This window comes from Chelonia mydas, chromosome 1, assembly GCF_015237465.2.
Source record: "Chelonia mydas isolate rCheMyd1 chromosome 1, rCheMyd1.pri.v2, whole genome shotgun sequence".
NCBI lineage: Eukaryota > Metazoa > Chordata > Testudines > Cheloniidae > Chelonia > Chelonia mydas.
Window position 1 is genome coordinate 226,921,345 of NC_057849.1, and position 16,361 is coordinate 226,937,705.

Consider the following 16,361-nt stretch of genomic DNA (forward strand, 5'->3'; position numbering starts at 1 on the left):
ACCAAGCAGGTAACAAGCTGTGTAAACGTTCAGAAATCAAACAATTTTATGCGGTGGCCTCTTGAACTAATGATTAGCAGTTTGACAGAAGATCATTTTCTATAAGAAAAAGCTAGTTTGAGTAGAAAGAAATGATTCTTCATTTCATTACTTAATACAATGCACAAAGTGACAGGGACAGATTTTTCTTTATTTCCTTCATAAGGCTTTAAAATATTGATGTTACTCTCATGAGCAAATATATGGTGCTAAAAACAAATGCATATAATTGGAAAGAACTTGATAATAGATTAGCAAAAGGGTTTTTATTATTCTGAACATAGTGAAAAGTCAATTTTATTTCTACCTAAAAGGTATTCTACTTTGATTTCAAATGGTGAAAAACAAGTCTACAGTAGCCAGTATTTCACTGGGGAGGTATCTGTAAAAAACATTGATTTATAATCAGCTTGAACAAGATATATCTTTAAAGCATTTTATAATTCTTCTTAAAAAACTAATATGTGGTTCAAAATTTACATTTGCCAGATTACCCTTTTCGAAAGAAAGCTGCTCTCAGTGTTTGCGTTTGAAGCAAAATATTTCGCAGAAGAGAGGGTGAAGCTGATATGATCTAAACAAAATGTATCCAGCTACATCAATTTTTTTTGGTGGGGGGAGAAGGAGAACGTTTTCTACGGCATGGAAATCGTCAAGAGAGTAGAATATAAATACAAACTCTGAGTCTCCAACCTTTGGGGGACTTTAGATAGGAGCTATATTTGTTACCTGCATTAACAGACAAGTGACAGTTTCCCTCTGTGCAACAGAGCTGCATGAATCCATAGTTTCTGAATCACTGAAGTTTGGACTTAGTTTGTAAAACAACAGTAATAAGAAAACTCTCGCCGTTTTGTTGGGATGGTCAAACAAATGGAGATCGTTTTCCTCGCTATTCTGTCTGTCTGTACTAAAGCCCTAGAATTCTGTTAAAATGTTATGGAAATCTAGTGGCTGGTAATGACCCTAGGCAAGTGGAAAAGACAACACTAAGAGTTAGATGAGGCTGGGGAAGGCAAAAAAAAAAAAAAAAGTTTTCTTTTAGTCTGAGCCCAGGAAAGGTGGGGGGGGGGGGAAGAATCCCTCTTATTGGTTGTCAAGGAGATCTGCTGTTGGGTTTGCTGGACTGTCTGTCTTCAAAGCCTCCTGCCTTTACTTTGAGAGGAGCCATTTCTTTGCAATGCAGGCAGTCACTGAAACCCTCCGAGGGGGCAGAGGCTGAGTAGCCACAAGAACATTTAAGGCTCCTTAAGGACTTTCGGCGTACCTGAGACTCTTGCAGCAGATGTGATGTGGGAAGCTTTCTACAGCACGAAAGGGCGGGGAGGGGGGAAGAGAAGTGTGTGTGGGGGGGGTGTTATTTCACCAAGAAAAGCCCCCCTCCCACCAGATCTAAGTGAAAAGGGGTCAGACTAGATCCTTGAATATTTAAAGGGGGGGGGACTTTCCACTGAGTGTCCCCAGTGTTTAGTATTGAAAAATGACTCGTGGCAATGAAACCAGTCACCCCCAGCCCTATCCTGTGTGCTTCTTACCTGTGGGAACGAGTACAAGGTAGCAAGGACAAGTGAGGGAATAGAGCGAAGGGGGGGGGGGGGGGCGAAGAATACAAATCTCTCCTAAAAGGCTCTGTGAAGAGTTTAATTCCCTCCCCCCTTCTGCCTTTCCACCTCCCCCTCCCCTCTCTCCAGAGCCCGAGGAGGGATTGGCAATTCCTCCCCGTCCGTCCCGCCCACCCTCCGGGTCCCTCTGCGAATCAGCGGGATGCTGTCAGCGCGTCAGTTTCTCTGGCTCCCCTCTGCCAGTCCCAAGCGCGTCTCTTATCAAAGAAACACACCAACTGCATTGAATCATATCATTATCATGGGGACTGTTTGTTTTTCATGGCACTTTTGTTTGTTTTTCGCTCTCTTCTACACCGGCAGGTTTGCGGGAGGCAATGGGGTCCCAGGTAAGAGAGATCTTTCACCTACCCCTCTTTCTTTAGACGCGGGTTGTGGAAAGCAACTGCTGATGAAGGGACTGTATTTCTTCTCCCTCCCCTCTTATTTCTATAAAGGTGTGGGGAAGGAGGGAGGAGTAGACCTCTTTTGATTTTGCTGCTAATATTGCGAAGGGCTTTAAAAGTTGCTGTGGGGACGAGTTGTTCTCTGTGTTTGATGCTCTTATATTCAAAGAGACTTTTTGGAAGGTTTTTTTTTTTTTTTAAAGTTACTTCCCATAAGTGCTTGTGAAAATAGATAAGTGGTGCAAATAAATCTAGGTTCTGTGCAAGGAAAAGGTTAGGTATTGTATATTTTAAAGTTTCCCGTGTCTTTCCATTAACCTAAAGACCTGATATTAACCTCCACTTGTCTTATACCTTTTAAATAGCCCCCCCCCATTGAAATATTAACTTCGCTACGTTGTAAAATCTGCACAGAAATGCTGTAAACCAGTGGGGGTTTATCTAGTTTGTTGGTAAAGCTGCATACAGCTCTCGAAGTTTGATTTTTTAAGAAAAAACTTGAGGGAGTTTTTTTTTTAATCGCTTCTCCCAAAATGTAAGGGGATTGATGAAGCAAAATGCACGCCTCCCGTGTACAAATTATTGTAGCCCAAGAAAGACAACGTGAAATTAGTAGCAGGGGAAAAGCTCATATTTGATTTTGCCTTTTTCGTTTGACTCATTGGCATTCAAGCCTGACTCCCAGGCATCTTCTGGTTGCTGCGAAATGTCCCCCTTGGCTCAATGCAGTTTAAATTTTTGACGGCATTATAAAGAGCCCAGCTGTCACTTTTGCTGATCTTGACGGGAGATGGGTGCCAGTTTAATGAGTCAAAAATATGAACCAAGGCGTTTTAAAAAAATCTTCTCTTCTTTTTGTGCTTGACTGAATCTGTGCCTGATCTCAGCAAAATACCCTCAGCCACCCTCCCCAAGCGAATTCACGTAAATCACAGCTAGATCTGAACTGGCTCAGCAGCTAAAATAAACGAAAGGGAAAGAAAGAAGGAACCCGATTACAGCCCTGCGTTTCTCAAGGAGACACAATACTCTGCTTTCGAGTGGGGAAGAAAACTTTTTTCTTCCTATTCCTTTAAAAAAAAATCCAGATTCCTTGTTGTTTGGCTGGTTCAGATTCTTAAAGGAAAGCGAAGGTGCATCCTGAAAGCAATTCTGTCCTTTATTCCCCCTCTTTGCAAAGTTCTCTGATGTGTGCAATATCTGATTATTCGCCTCCCTCCAAATAGCCCCTCCTGTCCCCGGTGACTTTGAAGGATCCTTGTTTCATCACTGGAGATGGCTGAGCGAGCATTTCTGAAACAATTAGCGTTAGGATTTCAATACAACTGTTTTCACTTTACTGCACCTTTTCTGAGGATCTGTTAATCTAATTGGCATGAAACAAACTGCACATGGATGTCACTGGATTCCTTCTTCCCGCCCCACCCCGACCCTACTCCCGTTACTTTATAAGCATAAATCCTAGCTTCACTTTATCGTGGTTTAACTGTTACCCAGATCATAAAATATTACTCCTGATCAGAGGGCTCCCTCTACGTGTGTGTGTGAGTGTGTCTAGCTAGGGAGCCCCAGATGTGCCTACTGCATTAAATTGTGAGGAAATCCATTTGAAGTGTATTCCCACTAAGGGGGATTTTCCTTATTGACATTAAGACAGCAATCAATAGCCCATGGCCACTTTCTTCCGTTAGCGCTGAGGCTTTGGAGGGCCCATCTCCCACAGAAACTGACATTCTTCCAAAGGGTCAGTCATTTCCCTCCCCCTTGGCAACTTCATTGCCTCTTCTCTGACAGTCACTTCATGCATTCAACTACAGTAGATGGAGAAGGAGGAAGTGTGTGTAGTTGTCACTGGATTTTAAATTTTCCCATGTACACCCGCAGAACGTCAGGGAAAAGGGTTAGCTTGTCTTTATATGTTCACTTCATTAACATTCCCTTCTTCTCAACCCATTCACTCCCCTCCCCCTTTAAAAAATCTAAGGAGAAAACTAGTGCTCATCATTGGGGGGGGGTACTTTTTTTAAAAAAGCAATCTTGTATCCTTGTTTTAAAAGTCGACACATCATTAAAGACTCTGAAAGGAGAACGTTCAGAGAAGTTGAACGTGCAGTTTCTTTTAAATGAGTTTTGGGGTATGTATACATTTACTGCAGGTTACTCTTCTCCCCACAAATTTCTGGAGTTCCCTATGCTCTCCCATTCATTGTTGGGTGTGTTTTTGTTTTTTGTTTGGGGGGGGGGGGTTGGCCCCTTAATAAAAAGGATTAATGTAGTTTGATTCTTCAAATATTTTTCTTATTGCCCTGCTAAGGTAGTTTGTTTAAACTGGTATCTGTCTTTCTAAATTAAAAGAGATGTTTTCTGGCAATATCCAAATTTCCTTTTCCCGGTTACTTAAATCATCTCTTATTTTGATTAGACAGACTAACAGAGTTGGTTGAAATTAGTGTGTACATTTTTCCAGTGTAGATCTACACTGTGTAGATACAAAACTTCTAACTTCTGATTTGATTCCTAATGCATGTGAAGGATTTTTGAGCCTTTAAACTTTGTGGAGGAATAAAACTAGCTTTAGAGAATTAAAGGTTGGGATATTTTCAAACAAGTAAAAAAGAACAACAGCAGCAACAATAACCAAATAAAATAATCCCCTCTGTTCATAGTGAGACTCAGAAGTCAGTCGACTAAACAGCTTCTTCAGTTGGAGTGCCCATGTAAAGGGGTTTCTGATCTCTCACTGTTGAGATCTCTTCTTATATCTCTCATGTGTTCATTCTGTGATTACAGATGCTGATGAATGTGCCGAAGGGACAGACGATTGCCACATTGATGCAATATGTCAAAATACACCTAAATCCTACAAATGCATCTGTAAACCAGGTTATAAAGGAGAAGGGAAACAATGTGAAGGTAAGGATAGCTCCTCTTTCTTTTCTCCCCCCCCCCCCCTTTCTTATTTGTTTGCTCTGTAAATAGCTGAATTCCTCAAACGATTAATGTAGATTTACAGCTGCTTAACCTCAAATCTTGGTGTTTATTGGCAAGCATCCCCTGCTGCTTCTGCTAATTGTTCTGCTTCAACAACATAGTGTCCTACAGTCCGCTTTAAAAAATAAAACCAGGGAGAATCGTCTTCTATTAAAGCCAATCCGGTTTTAAACAAAAATGTTCCAAGAAGCGCACGGGGGTGTTTAGTTTTCAGTGTTTAAAAAGGTCCTATTCAAATCACGTGATCATAACCCTGGTGGAGAGGGATCTGAGCCTGGAACACTCCAAACAGTTTTGGCTGGTACTAAGCTGTGACCCTGAACCGCAGAGTGTGGTTACGGGGGAGAGGGGGGGAATAGATCTCTAGCCCTTCCTTTCTAATTCTCATATCACACAGATCAGTGATGGGAGAGACAGTTTATGAGCTAGTTGTTATTTCTCTTTAAAATTCCCCACAGTTAAAGACAGGTAGTAACATAAGATGCTGTACTGAACCATTGGCCCATGTACTCCAGTGTCCCACTGCTGGCAGTGACCAGTACCAGATGTTTTAGAGGAAGATGCAGAAAACTGTAGGCAGTCATGGGCTAACCTGTTTCTCCAACCTCCCCATGAAGGTTTCCCCCGAAACCCTAATAGTTAGACATTGGCATAAACCTTGAAGAGGTTATTATATTATATTATATATAATAGCATATTATATTATGCTATTATAGCTCTGCATGATCTTGTTATCCATGTAGGTATCCAAGGCTTTTTATTTCATGCTCATAAGCTTTTTGGGCTCAATGATATCTTGGGATAATGAGTTCCACAGCACATTGTGTATCATATGACAAAAATATTTTCTCTTGTTGGTTTTGAATTTGCTACCTTTCATTTTCATTGAGTGTCCTCTTGTTCTTGTGTAAGTGACAAGTTCTCTCTCTCCCTTTGAATTACAATGATTACAGTTTGGGTAGGAAACCCAGTTGTCCAGCTCATCCTACATTTGATTTACTGATGTTATCAAGAGACTATAAACTTTCCTGAGTTTCTGGAACCTCATCAAGAGCCTGATCCAGCCCCCACTGAAGTCAGTGGAAGTTCTGCCCTTGATTTCCATAGGACAAGGACTGTAACTGCAAAAAAACCAAAAGCTTTGAGGGGCTCTTGAAGTGATGTGTATATAAAGTGATTGCATGTATCTCTGGGTCTATGGAACACCTTCCCTACTTGATCTGAACAAAGCTATAGAATTAGCCATTTTTAAAGCCCATTTTTTATTTCAAGGAGCCTTTGGCATGCCATTGGGTTTATTGTATTTATACTGACTTTAATGGTGGCTTTACTTTCGTCTTTAAGTCAATCCATTCTAAGTATGTAGGGTATTTTGATAGGCATTATATAACTTAATATTTCAAATGTTATACATTCCGTCTTGTCTTTTGTACTTCACCAGAGAGATCATTCTTTTGTTAGCAAGAATGAATATTATAGTCACTGCAGGATGCAGGGGGTTTCTTTTGTTTTTTTCACTTGTAGATGCTTAGCAGTGTTATAAATTCCCTTCCAAATCTGTATGTTTTTCTAGAGCAGTCTGCAACTTTTTCAAATTGTTTAGTGTAGTATACTATTATACTGTTACACTATTAAAAAGATTAAAGACCTAAAAATGACTTTGCTGAAGTCCACAAAAATTTGAAACCACATATTATTCTCACTGGACTTCCAAAATGTTTGTTCAAGCGCCCTCATAAAGCATTTTTGTGGTTGTCATATTTTTCTGTCTTGGGTTTAAATTGACGGAAATAAATTCCTGCTGTCCACCTCTTGGTGCTGTAGTGTCTCTGAACTGCTGTTTGTTGGAAGCCAGAGTTTTTTTTCTTGCAAACAGATCGAGAGACTCATTCATTAATAAAGTTCCACAGGACCCTGATAAGGTGGGTGAACATCATTATGCTTTTTTTATAGATAAGTATACTTAGGTAGAGGGAGGTTAAGATAAGGTCACACAGCAACTCAGTGGCAGAGCTAAGATCTACCTCCCAGTCTGCTACTCAGCAAGAATAAATTAATTTTGCATCTTCAGGTCAAACTTACAAAAACCACAGAGAAAAATAGAGCAACAGCATTGATTGTTATGTAATACATTACTACAAGACAAATACTGCCAGTAGCCAAACTCCTGAAAGCTATTTTGTAAGATACATGCTGTTATGTCTGTGATAACAAAGATAATTCTCCCAGTGAAATATGACAAATAATAATATCTACAGTGTCAAAGCCAGAACTGGAACAATTAATTATTCTGTCTCTTTATATCAGAGTTCTTCCAAATGGTTTTTGATCTACTGAAATTTATTACCTATGAAAACAAGAGGTCATTTTGAAAGATAACGTTGTCTCACTAAGTGTCTGTTACATATGCCAGTGAGAACCATCATATATGTTGCTTAACTTCCTTTAAAAAAAAAAAAACCACAAGGCAACCCTCTGATAGTGAAGTTGCTTTCTCCATTGAACCAAATTTTACACAATAAGCTGGGGTTCCCCATAACCGGAACTGCAGCTCACACGCTGTAATGAACTGAAACAAATCAAGATTTATAAACCATAAATAGAGTTCACTAAAATTGTTGAATATACTGTAAATGGGTTCCACTGTACATTTTTTCCTAGGGCCTGCCTTAGATTTTTTTTTTTTTTTGAGTCAATGGAAATGACATTTTTGGGGACAGGGGAGGTATTGAAAACATACTTGATTTATGTATTTATACAATTGGTCTGACACCCACATTGTCTACACAAAAAATACAAACTCACAAATCTGGCCATGACATTTGTTTACTTTTTAAAATCTAGTCAGTCATTTTAAAATAAAAAGGTAGGATCTTAATGTTAATACTTGTCTCTTCTGCTGTAGGAAAAGTGGAGCCCAGTTTCTTGTGCTGGAATCTGTGCGTATGTTGCTACTCTATAAACAAAAGGGTTGGAAGAAATTTACAGGTGCAGAAACACTCTCTTGAGAACCTGAAGTGACCTTTTAGCAATTAGACTGAAACAGTAACTTTTCCTGCTGATCCTTAATTTCTCTGGGTAGGGATCTCTTGTCTGCAGAGAGCTCCTCTAAACTTTGATTTTCCATGAACCTCAGTTGGACTGGGCTTCTCTTACTGTCCAAGTTTTCCCAATAAAGGGGAAAGGTCCCCCAATCCCTCTGTGTCTCTCACCCTCTTTTGTTCTCCCTAGTTCGGCATTTTCTGCTCCCACCCAGGCTCCTGCTGCTCTACTAGATATGAAGACAGGAGCCACAAAGAGCAGTTCCTATGCCCTGGTCCAGCCTGCAATTTTGCATCCCCTTTGAACAAACTACCCAGGTTAAGGTGTTTAAAATATACTTCTAGGGTCCAAATATTAAATTATATGTTAATACTCACAAGTATCTGAACTATGGCCTTATTCTTCTATGGTCCGAAGCCACTCCCTTTCTTTATAGAAATGTGACTTTCAACATTTTAAAATGGCATTAAACATATATCCTCTGTTTGTGTGTGTGAGTGATAAATATAAAGGGAAGGGTAACAACCTTTATGTATGCAGTAAAATAAAATCCCTCTTGGCCAGAGGTACAGAATCCCCTTACCTGTAAGGGGTTAATCAGTTCAATTAACCTAGTTGGCACCTGACCAGAAGGACCAATGGGGAAGATACTTTCAAATCTGGGGCGGGAGGGGAAAGGCTTTGTTTTGTGCTCCGTGTGTGTTCTCTCCAAGACAAAGAGAGAGACCAAGCAAATAATCCAGCTCCTACTGAAATGATACATCTAATATTCCAGAAATACTAAGTAATAGCAGGGAATGCGTTAGATTATCTTTTGTTTTAGCCTGTGAATTTTCCCTGTGCTAAGAGGGAGGTTTATCCCTGTTTTTTGTAACTTTGAAGTTTTGCCTAGGGGGGAATCCTCTATGTTTTAAGTGTTTTTACCCTGTAAAATTACCTTCCATCCTGATTTTACAGAGGTGATGCTTTTACTTTTTTTTCCTTATAAGAAAGTTCTGTTTTTTAAGAATCTGATTGGGTTTTAGTTTCCTAAAAACCCAAGGTCTGGTCTGTGCTCAGCTTGTTTACCTATCTGGTTGGTAGATTATTCTCAAGCTTCCCCAGGAAAGGGGCTGAAGGGGCTTGGGGGAATATTTTTGGGAAACAGGAGCTCCAAGAGGTCCTTTTCCTGAATCTTTGTCTAACTCACTTGGTGGTGGCAGCAGTACTCATCCAAGGACAAGGAAGGATTTGTGCCTTTGGGAAGTTTTTAACCTAAGATGGTAGAAATAAGCTTAGGGGGGGTCTTTCATGTGGGTCCCCACATCTTAACCCTAGAGTTCAGAGTGGTGAGGGAACCCTGACATGGTGGTGGCACGGTGGGATAATTTTGAACATGAAGCACAGACCTTAGGATTTTAAAAAGAAAATATTTTTTCTTTTGATTGCTTGAAGTCAGGGAGGATTTTTTTTTTAAAGGACACTTTTTTTTGTTTGTCTGTTTCTTCTCTGCCTCAGGGCAGAGTAGTTAAGCTACAGCAAGGGAATTCATAAGCTAGGTATTTTTTTTTCTTTCTAGCTTTCGGGTTAGGCTAGGCTAAGCAGAGGGAGGCTAGGATGATGGAAAGTGATGTCCAAAAGAAACTAGATTTAGCCAAATTGGAAGCTGAAGAAAGAAAGAAGGAACATGAAAGACAACTGGAATTAAAACAGATGGAGACTGATGCACAAGTGGCCAGCGAAAAAGCTGCTAGGGAGGAGAAGGAAAAAGAGAGGCAGCATGCTCAGGAAGAGAGGGAAAGAGAGAGAGGAAGCATGAACTGGAGGTGAGAAAGTTAAAAGGACAAAACCCTTCAGCAGTTGGCACCACCTCCCCAAAAATCCACAAATGGGAATGACTATGTCCACAGTATGATGAATCCAGTGATATTGCTGAATATTTCATCACCTTTGAGAGACTGTGCACCTTCTATGCAATTCCTGAATATCACAAGATGACCACATTGGTAGAAAAATTGACTGGAAGAGCTCTGGACATATTCAACAAGACGCCTATTGAGGATGCTTCTGACTATGGTAAATTCAAGGATTTAGTTCTGAAGCAATTTCAAATTACACCTGAAACTTACAGAGTGAAATTTAGAGCCCTTAAGAGAGGGGCTGGACTAAGTAATGTGGCTTATGTAAACCAGATGAAGGATCTGTTAGATAAATGGGTCAAAGAAAGGGCTGTAACTAGCTCTGAAGGAATGTGTGATTTGGTTGTCCAGGAGCAGTTCCTGACTATGACCAATGATGATGTAAAACAGTGTTTGTGGGATAAGAAAATGGACTCATCAGAAAGTCTTGCTTCTTATGCTGATCAGTACGAGTAGTCCCAGAATTTCAGAGAGGTGGGGCAAATTGGAACAAAACGGGTGGAGGTAGCAGAGAGGAACAACCCTGGTCGCAGTTTGGGTGGATACTAGAAGGGACACCCCGAGACCACACCCTACCACCGGGGGCAGCCCAAGGCCCCAACTACATCCCAAGGAAAATCCCAGACACCTTATCGTCCCACCACACCATTCTCCAGCAACACACCTCGCCCCAGTGACCAGTCAGCTGGGCGATGTTTTAAATGTAATGAGCTGGGGTATGTAAAGGCCAACTGCCCCAAGAACCCCAACAGATTGCAGTTCATTGCACCGGGGTCACACCAAAGGTCCTCAGGCCCAGATGCCTCCCAGATATCCTCAGAGTGAAGCAAAACTTTGAGTGTGGGCGGGAAGAAGTTTATCGTGTGGAGGGACACTGGAGCACAAGCGTCAGCTATCCACCAATCTCTAGTGGACCTCAAATTCATCAACCCAGAGGCCCAAGTGACTATTCAACCCTTCAAGTCAAACTCTTTTGACTTTCCTACAGCCAAGTTGCCTGTCCACTGGTCAGGAATGTGGACTTTTGCAGTCTATGACGATTATCCCATTCCCATGCTGCTGGAGGAAGACTTGGCCAACCATGTGAAGCTAGCCAAGCGGGTGGGAATGGTCACCCACAGCCAGGCTAAGCAAGCCTTCACACATAGCTCTTTTCCTGAGCCTTCTACAAGGGTCCAGTCTGTGTTACCAGAGACCCAGACTGAGGTGGTGGAATTGGACCACATGTCAACGTCTGCAACAGCAGTAGTGGATCCAGTTGCAGAGACCCAGCCAGATCCAGTCCCAGAACTGGAACTGGTGGAGCAACCAGCACCAGAACCATTGCCAGCACTGAATCCAGAGCTTGCAACCCCGTCGGCAACTCCAACATCAGAGGGCACCCCCAAACTTGCACTGACAGCAGCAGCTAAACCTGCGCAAGAGGCTCAACCGGAGCCTGAAACACAACATAGTGCACCAGCGGAGAGCGGTTCACAGTCAACAGAAACACCCGCATCACCTGCATCGCTTCCAGAGGGACCAAGCCCAAGTCCACAATCCAGTGAGGAACTGATGTCTCCAGCATCAAGGGAACAGTTCCAGGCCGAGCAGGAAGCAGATGAAAGCCTCCAGGGAGCTTGGATGGCAGCACGGAACAACCCAACACCACTCAGCTCTTCTAATCGACCCGGTTTGTTGTAGAAAGAGGACTTTTATACAAGGAAACTCTTTTGGGTGGGCACCAGGAAGAATGGCATCCTCAAAGACAGTTGGTAGTTCCAACTAAGTACCGGTCAAGCTCTTGAGCTTAGCCCACGATCATCCTAGTGGCCTGCTGCGGTGAACAGGACCAAAGACCGTTCGGGGAAGTCCTTCCACTGGGAGGGAATGGGCAAGGACATTTCTACCTATGTCCGGTATTGTGAGGTATGCCAAAGAGTGGGAAAACCCCAAGACCAGGTCAAAGCCCCTCTCCAGCCACTCCCCATCATTGAGGTTCCATTTCAGCGAGTAGCTGTGGATATTCTGGGTCCTTTTCCGAAAAAGACACCCAGAGGAAAGCAGTACATGCTGACTTTCATGGATTTTGCCATGTGATGGCTGGAAGCAGTAACTCTAAGCACACCAGGGCTAAAAGTGTGTGCCAGGCATTAACAGACATTTTTGCCAGGGTAGGTTGGCCCTCTGACATCCTTACAGATTCGGGAACTAATTTCCTGGCAGAAACCATGAAAAGCCTTTGGGAAGCTCATGGGGTGAACCACTTGGTTGCCACCCCTTACCACCATCAAACAAATGGTCTGGTGGAGAAGGTTAATGGGACTTTGGGGGCCATGATACGTAAATTCATAAATGAGCACTCCAATGATTGGGACCTAGTGTTGCAGCAGTTGCTCTTTGCCTACAGAGCTGTACCACATCCCAGTTTAGGGTTTTCACCATTTGAACTTGTGTGTGGCCACGAGGTTAAGGAGCCATTACAGTTGGTGAAGCAGCAATGGGAGTGGTTGACGCATTCTCCAGGAACTAACATTCTGGACTTTGTAAACAACCTACAAAACTCCCTCTGAGACTCTTTAGCCCTTGCTAGAGAAAACCTAACAGAGGCTCAGGAAGAGCAAAAGGCCTGATATGATAAACATGCCAGAGAGCATTCCTTCAAAGTAGGGGACCAGGTCATGATCTTGAAGGCGCCCCAGGCCCATAAGATGAAAGCATCGTGGGAAGGGCCATTTACGGTCCAAGAGCGCCTGGGAGCAGTTACCTGTCTCATAGCATCCCCCACCTCAACCCTAAAGCCTAAAGTGTACCATGTTAATTCTCTGAAGCCCTTTTATTCCAGCGAATTAAAGGTTTGTCAGTTTACAGTCCAGGGAGGAAATGATGCTGAGTGGCCTGAAGGTGTCTACTATGAAGGAAACAGTGACGGTGGCGTGGAAGAGGTGAACCTCTCAATGACCCTCGGACGTATGCAGCGACAGCAGATCAAGAAGCTGTGCGCTAGCTTCACGCCGATGTTCTCAGCCACCCCACGGTGGACCAAAAGGGCATACCACTCCATGACATAGGTAATGCTCGCCCAATTAGAGCCCAACCTTACTGGGTGTCTCCTCAAGCCAAAACTGCTATAGAACGGGAGAGCCAGGACATGCTACAGATAGGTGTAATACGCCCCTTTAACAGTGCATGGGCATCTCCAGTGGTTATAGTTCCCAAACCGGATGGGGAGTTACACTTTTGTGTGGACTACCATAAGCTAAATGCTTTAACTCTCCCAGACAACTATCCAATGCCACGCACAGATGAGCTATTGGAGAAACTGGGACGTGCCCAGTTCATCTCTACCTTAGACTTAACCAAGGGGTACTGGCAAGTACTGCTAGATGAATCCGCCAAGGAAAGGTCAGCCTTCATCACCCATGTAGGGCTGTATGAATTTAATGTGCTCCCTTTTGGGCTGCGAAATGCACCCGCCACTTTCCAAAAACTTGTAGATAGTCTCCTAGCAAGATTGGGAGAATCTACAGTCACCTACCTTGATGATGTGGCCATCTTTTCTGATTCATGGGCAGAACACCTGGAGCATCTACAAAAAGTCTTTGAGTGCATAAGGGAGGCATGACTAACTATTAAGCCTAAGAAGTGTCAATTAGGCCTAAACAGAGTGACTTATCTTGGACACCAGGTGGGTCAAGGAACTATCAATCTCCTACAGGCCAAAGTAAATGCTAATCAAAAGTGGCCTGTTCCAAAGTCAAAGAAACAGGTCCAATCCTTCTTAGGCTTGGCCGGATATTACAGGTGATTTGTACCGCACTACAGCCAAATCGCCGCTCCACTGACAGACTTAACCAAAAAGAAACAGCCAAATGCAGTTCAGTGTACTGAAGAGTGTCAGAAGGCCTTTAACGAGCTTAAAGCGACACTCATGTCTGACCCTGTGCTTAGGGCCCCAGACTTAGACAAACCTTTCCTAGTAACCACAGATGCATCCGAGCGTGGTGTGGGAGCAGTTTTAATGCAGGAAGGACTGGATCAAGAATTCCATCCTTTCATGTTTCTCAGCAAAAAATTGTCTGAGAGGGAAAGCCACTGGTCAATCACCAAAAAGGAATGTTACTCCATTGTGTACGCTCTGGGAAAGCTACACCGATACGTTTGGGGACGGCGTTTCCACCTGCAAATCAACCATGCTGTGCTACAGTGGCTTCATACTGCCAAGGGAAATAACAAAAAACTCTGAATAGTCTCTGAATAGTCAGTCAGCTGCTGTTGTACCTGATTGGTTGTTGGACAGACCTGAGTGTGATTTATTATACACTACAATGTACTTGTAGTCCTCCTTTCTAATGTATAAATGTCAGTGCAGATGAGCTAGCAGAGGATAGTGGTGGTAATATTCTGCAAGGGGGGGCTTTTTCTGAATTTTTCTCCATTAAATAACTGACACATTGCTAATATATTCTAGTTCTTCATTTGTGGCTAATAGAATAGCTCTTGTGCTGAATGAAATTTTATTTATCATGTCACAGTAGAAACCTTGAGGCCCCAACCAACATTGGAGCTCCATTGTACTAGGCATTGTACAAACAGGTGCATGAGACAGTTCCTGCCTCAAAGAGCACACACATTCATTCCCAAGATGGACCTTAATCTCACGCAAAAGTTTATAGAGTTCTGGTAGCACATCATGGATGTTTTGTTTGTTTTTTGGGGGGAGGAGGAGGTTTGAATTCTTACTCAATCTTAAATCAGACTCATTCTTGTATCAAGAGTCTCACAGCTGGAGTCGGCTGCCATTTGTGTCCAATAAGTGCTTGCTTTCTGCCTTTCCATTCAGTTACTCATCTCAGTGAGGATTTAGTGTTCTGTAGGGTTTCTGAAAGAAGGGTGTCGGGGAGGGGATCATCTCCCATTGCTGTCTGAATGTATCTGGAATAAGGATCTGGTATACTTTCTCCTCAAGATGGGATTGTCTACTGATCATCCATGGCCATTGTACTAACCCCAAGTATAGGCTATCCATATATAGGGAAAGAACCTGCATCAATGTTGAGTTTTCCCAGGCTTATGATGAAATTGAAATCTTTTAATCTGATACCCATCAGTAGCATGAGGCATTTAGCTTTGTCATGGTCATTGCCTTTCAATATAGGCAGAAAAGTGTGGAGCACAGTACAGAGCCTAAACCGTTCAGTAAGAATCTGCTTCAAAGCAGGGAATTCTGATTTCCTGGAATGCACGTGGCAGTACAATTCCTACCTGGATCAATGTTTGTGACCCAAAGGCTATTTTGTGCAATTTATGCTCATACTGCTGATACAATAAAATCCCTAGCCCTTTAGCTAACACAATGATTAAAATGAATGTTTGGCTGAATTCTGACTGGGTCACAAATGGGGTAGAAAAACTGTTCATCTGCATTTCCAATGCCTCCTGGTGGCTTTCTGGGCAGGAAGCAAGTGGAAAGTTTCTTGTTCCTCTGTTCATTAGGTCCTTTTAAAAATGGTCCCAGTAAGGATTTAGCAACTGGAGAAGTACCTAATGAACCCTTAATAGTATCTCAGGAAATCTGTTAGCTTTTTGTATCTCATGGAATATTTCTGATCTCTTGTGTTCAGACTTTGAATGGTGGTGGCCATATCTCAAGTGTCAGCTCCATACCCTTCTCTTGAAATTAACCTTCCCAGCTACCAGATTTCTCTTTTTTTGAGGTGGTCATGCTGACCATTTTTAATTTTACTCCCTAGTCTTGCAATCTTTCAAGCACTTTTTAAAAATATTTTCCATGTACTGCTTAAAACCCTTGCTCTACATCAGGATGCCATCTAAAAATAGGTCTGTATATCATCCATACAGTACTAGACAGCCGCTGCTGCACTGGTCAATCCAATGGCAATCCAGAGATCCACTCAGAGTTCTCATTTCCCACCTCCTGTTTTGATACCTCATTCTGTATAGTGTGTTTCACTGCCACAGAAGGAAGCATCATTGCAATGACTTCTGGGACCCCCTTGAATAGAGTGATGATGCCGTCTTTTCCCAGGACCTCAAGGTTGTTCCATCAATCCAGTCTCAGCAGATCCTTGGTACTGGACCATCTTTACCAATGACATCACCTGATGTGGTAACACGGCTGCTGTTCTCTAGTTTCTGAAACATTAGGCATTCTTTCTTGCCTGTTTATGCTTTGTGTTTTCTGGCTGCCTTGGGATTGCTCTGGCTGGCTGCTTCAATCTGCTGAAAAGGCTGTGCCCCAGAGAATCCCCTTTGGTTGTTGATCCATCTCATTACAATAGATAAGGCTCATATCCTCAAGCAAGGTTCATCCTCTGGGACCTTCCAAATATTGCCTCATTTCAGCCTCAGTATTATCGCTGCATAGCCTTGTCGTTATTGCC

At 42.6% G+C, this 16,361-nt stretch overlaps 1 protein-coding gene across 9 annotated transcripts in view; it reads left to right on the forward strand.

The window, feature by feature from the left end:
* Positions 1 to 1,734: 1,734 nt before the first annotated feature.
* SCUBE1 (signal peptide, CUB domain and EGF like domain containing 1) overlaps positions 1,735 to 16,361 on the forward strand; it is a 304,131-nt gene continuing 289,504 nt past the window's right edge. For 4 of the 9 annotated variants that reach the window (XR_006287903.1, XM_007061754.4, XM_043538046.1 and 1 more), the window contains exons 1-2: positions 1,736 to 1,990; positions 4,838 to 4,960. Coding sequence is in view for 8 of the 9 variants with exons in the window: in XM_007061754.4 (XP_007061816.3) it covers positions 1,804 to 1,990; positions 4,838 to 4,960 (310 nt within the window). In the remaining variant the exon portion in view is untranslated. Of the gene's footprint in view, positions 1,991 to 4,837; positions 4,961 to 16,361 lie in introns of all 9 variants that reach the window. The other 5 variants (XM_043538053.1, XM_043538060.1, XM_043538080.1 and 2 more) reach the window with 2 other exon arrangements.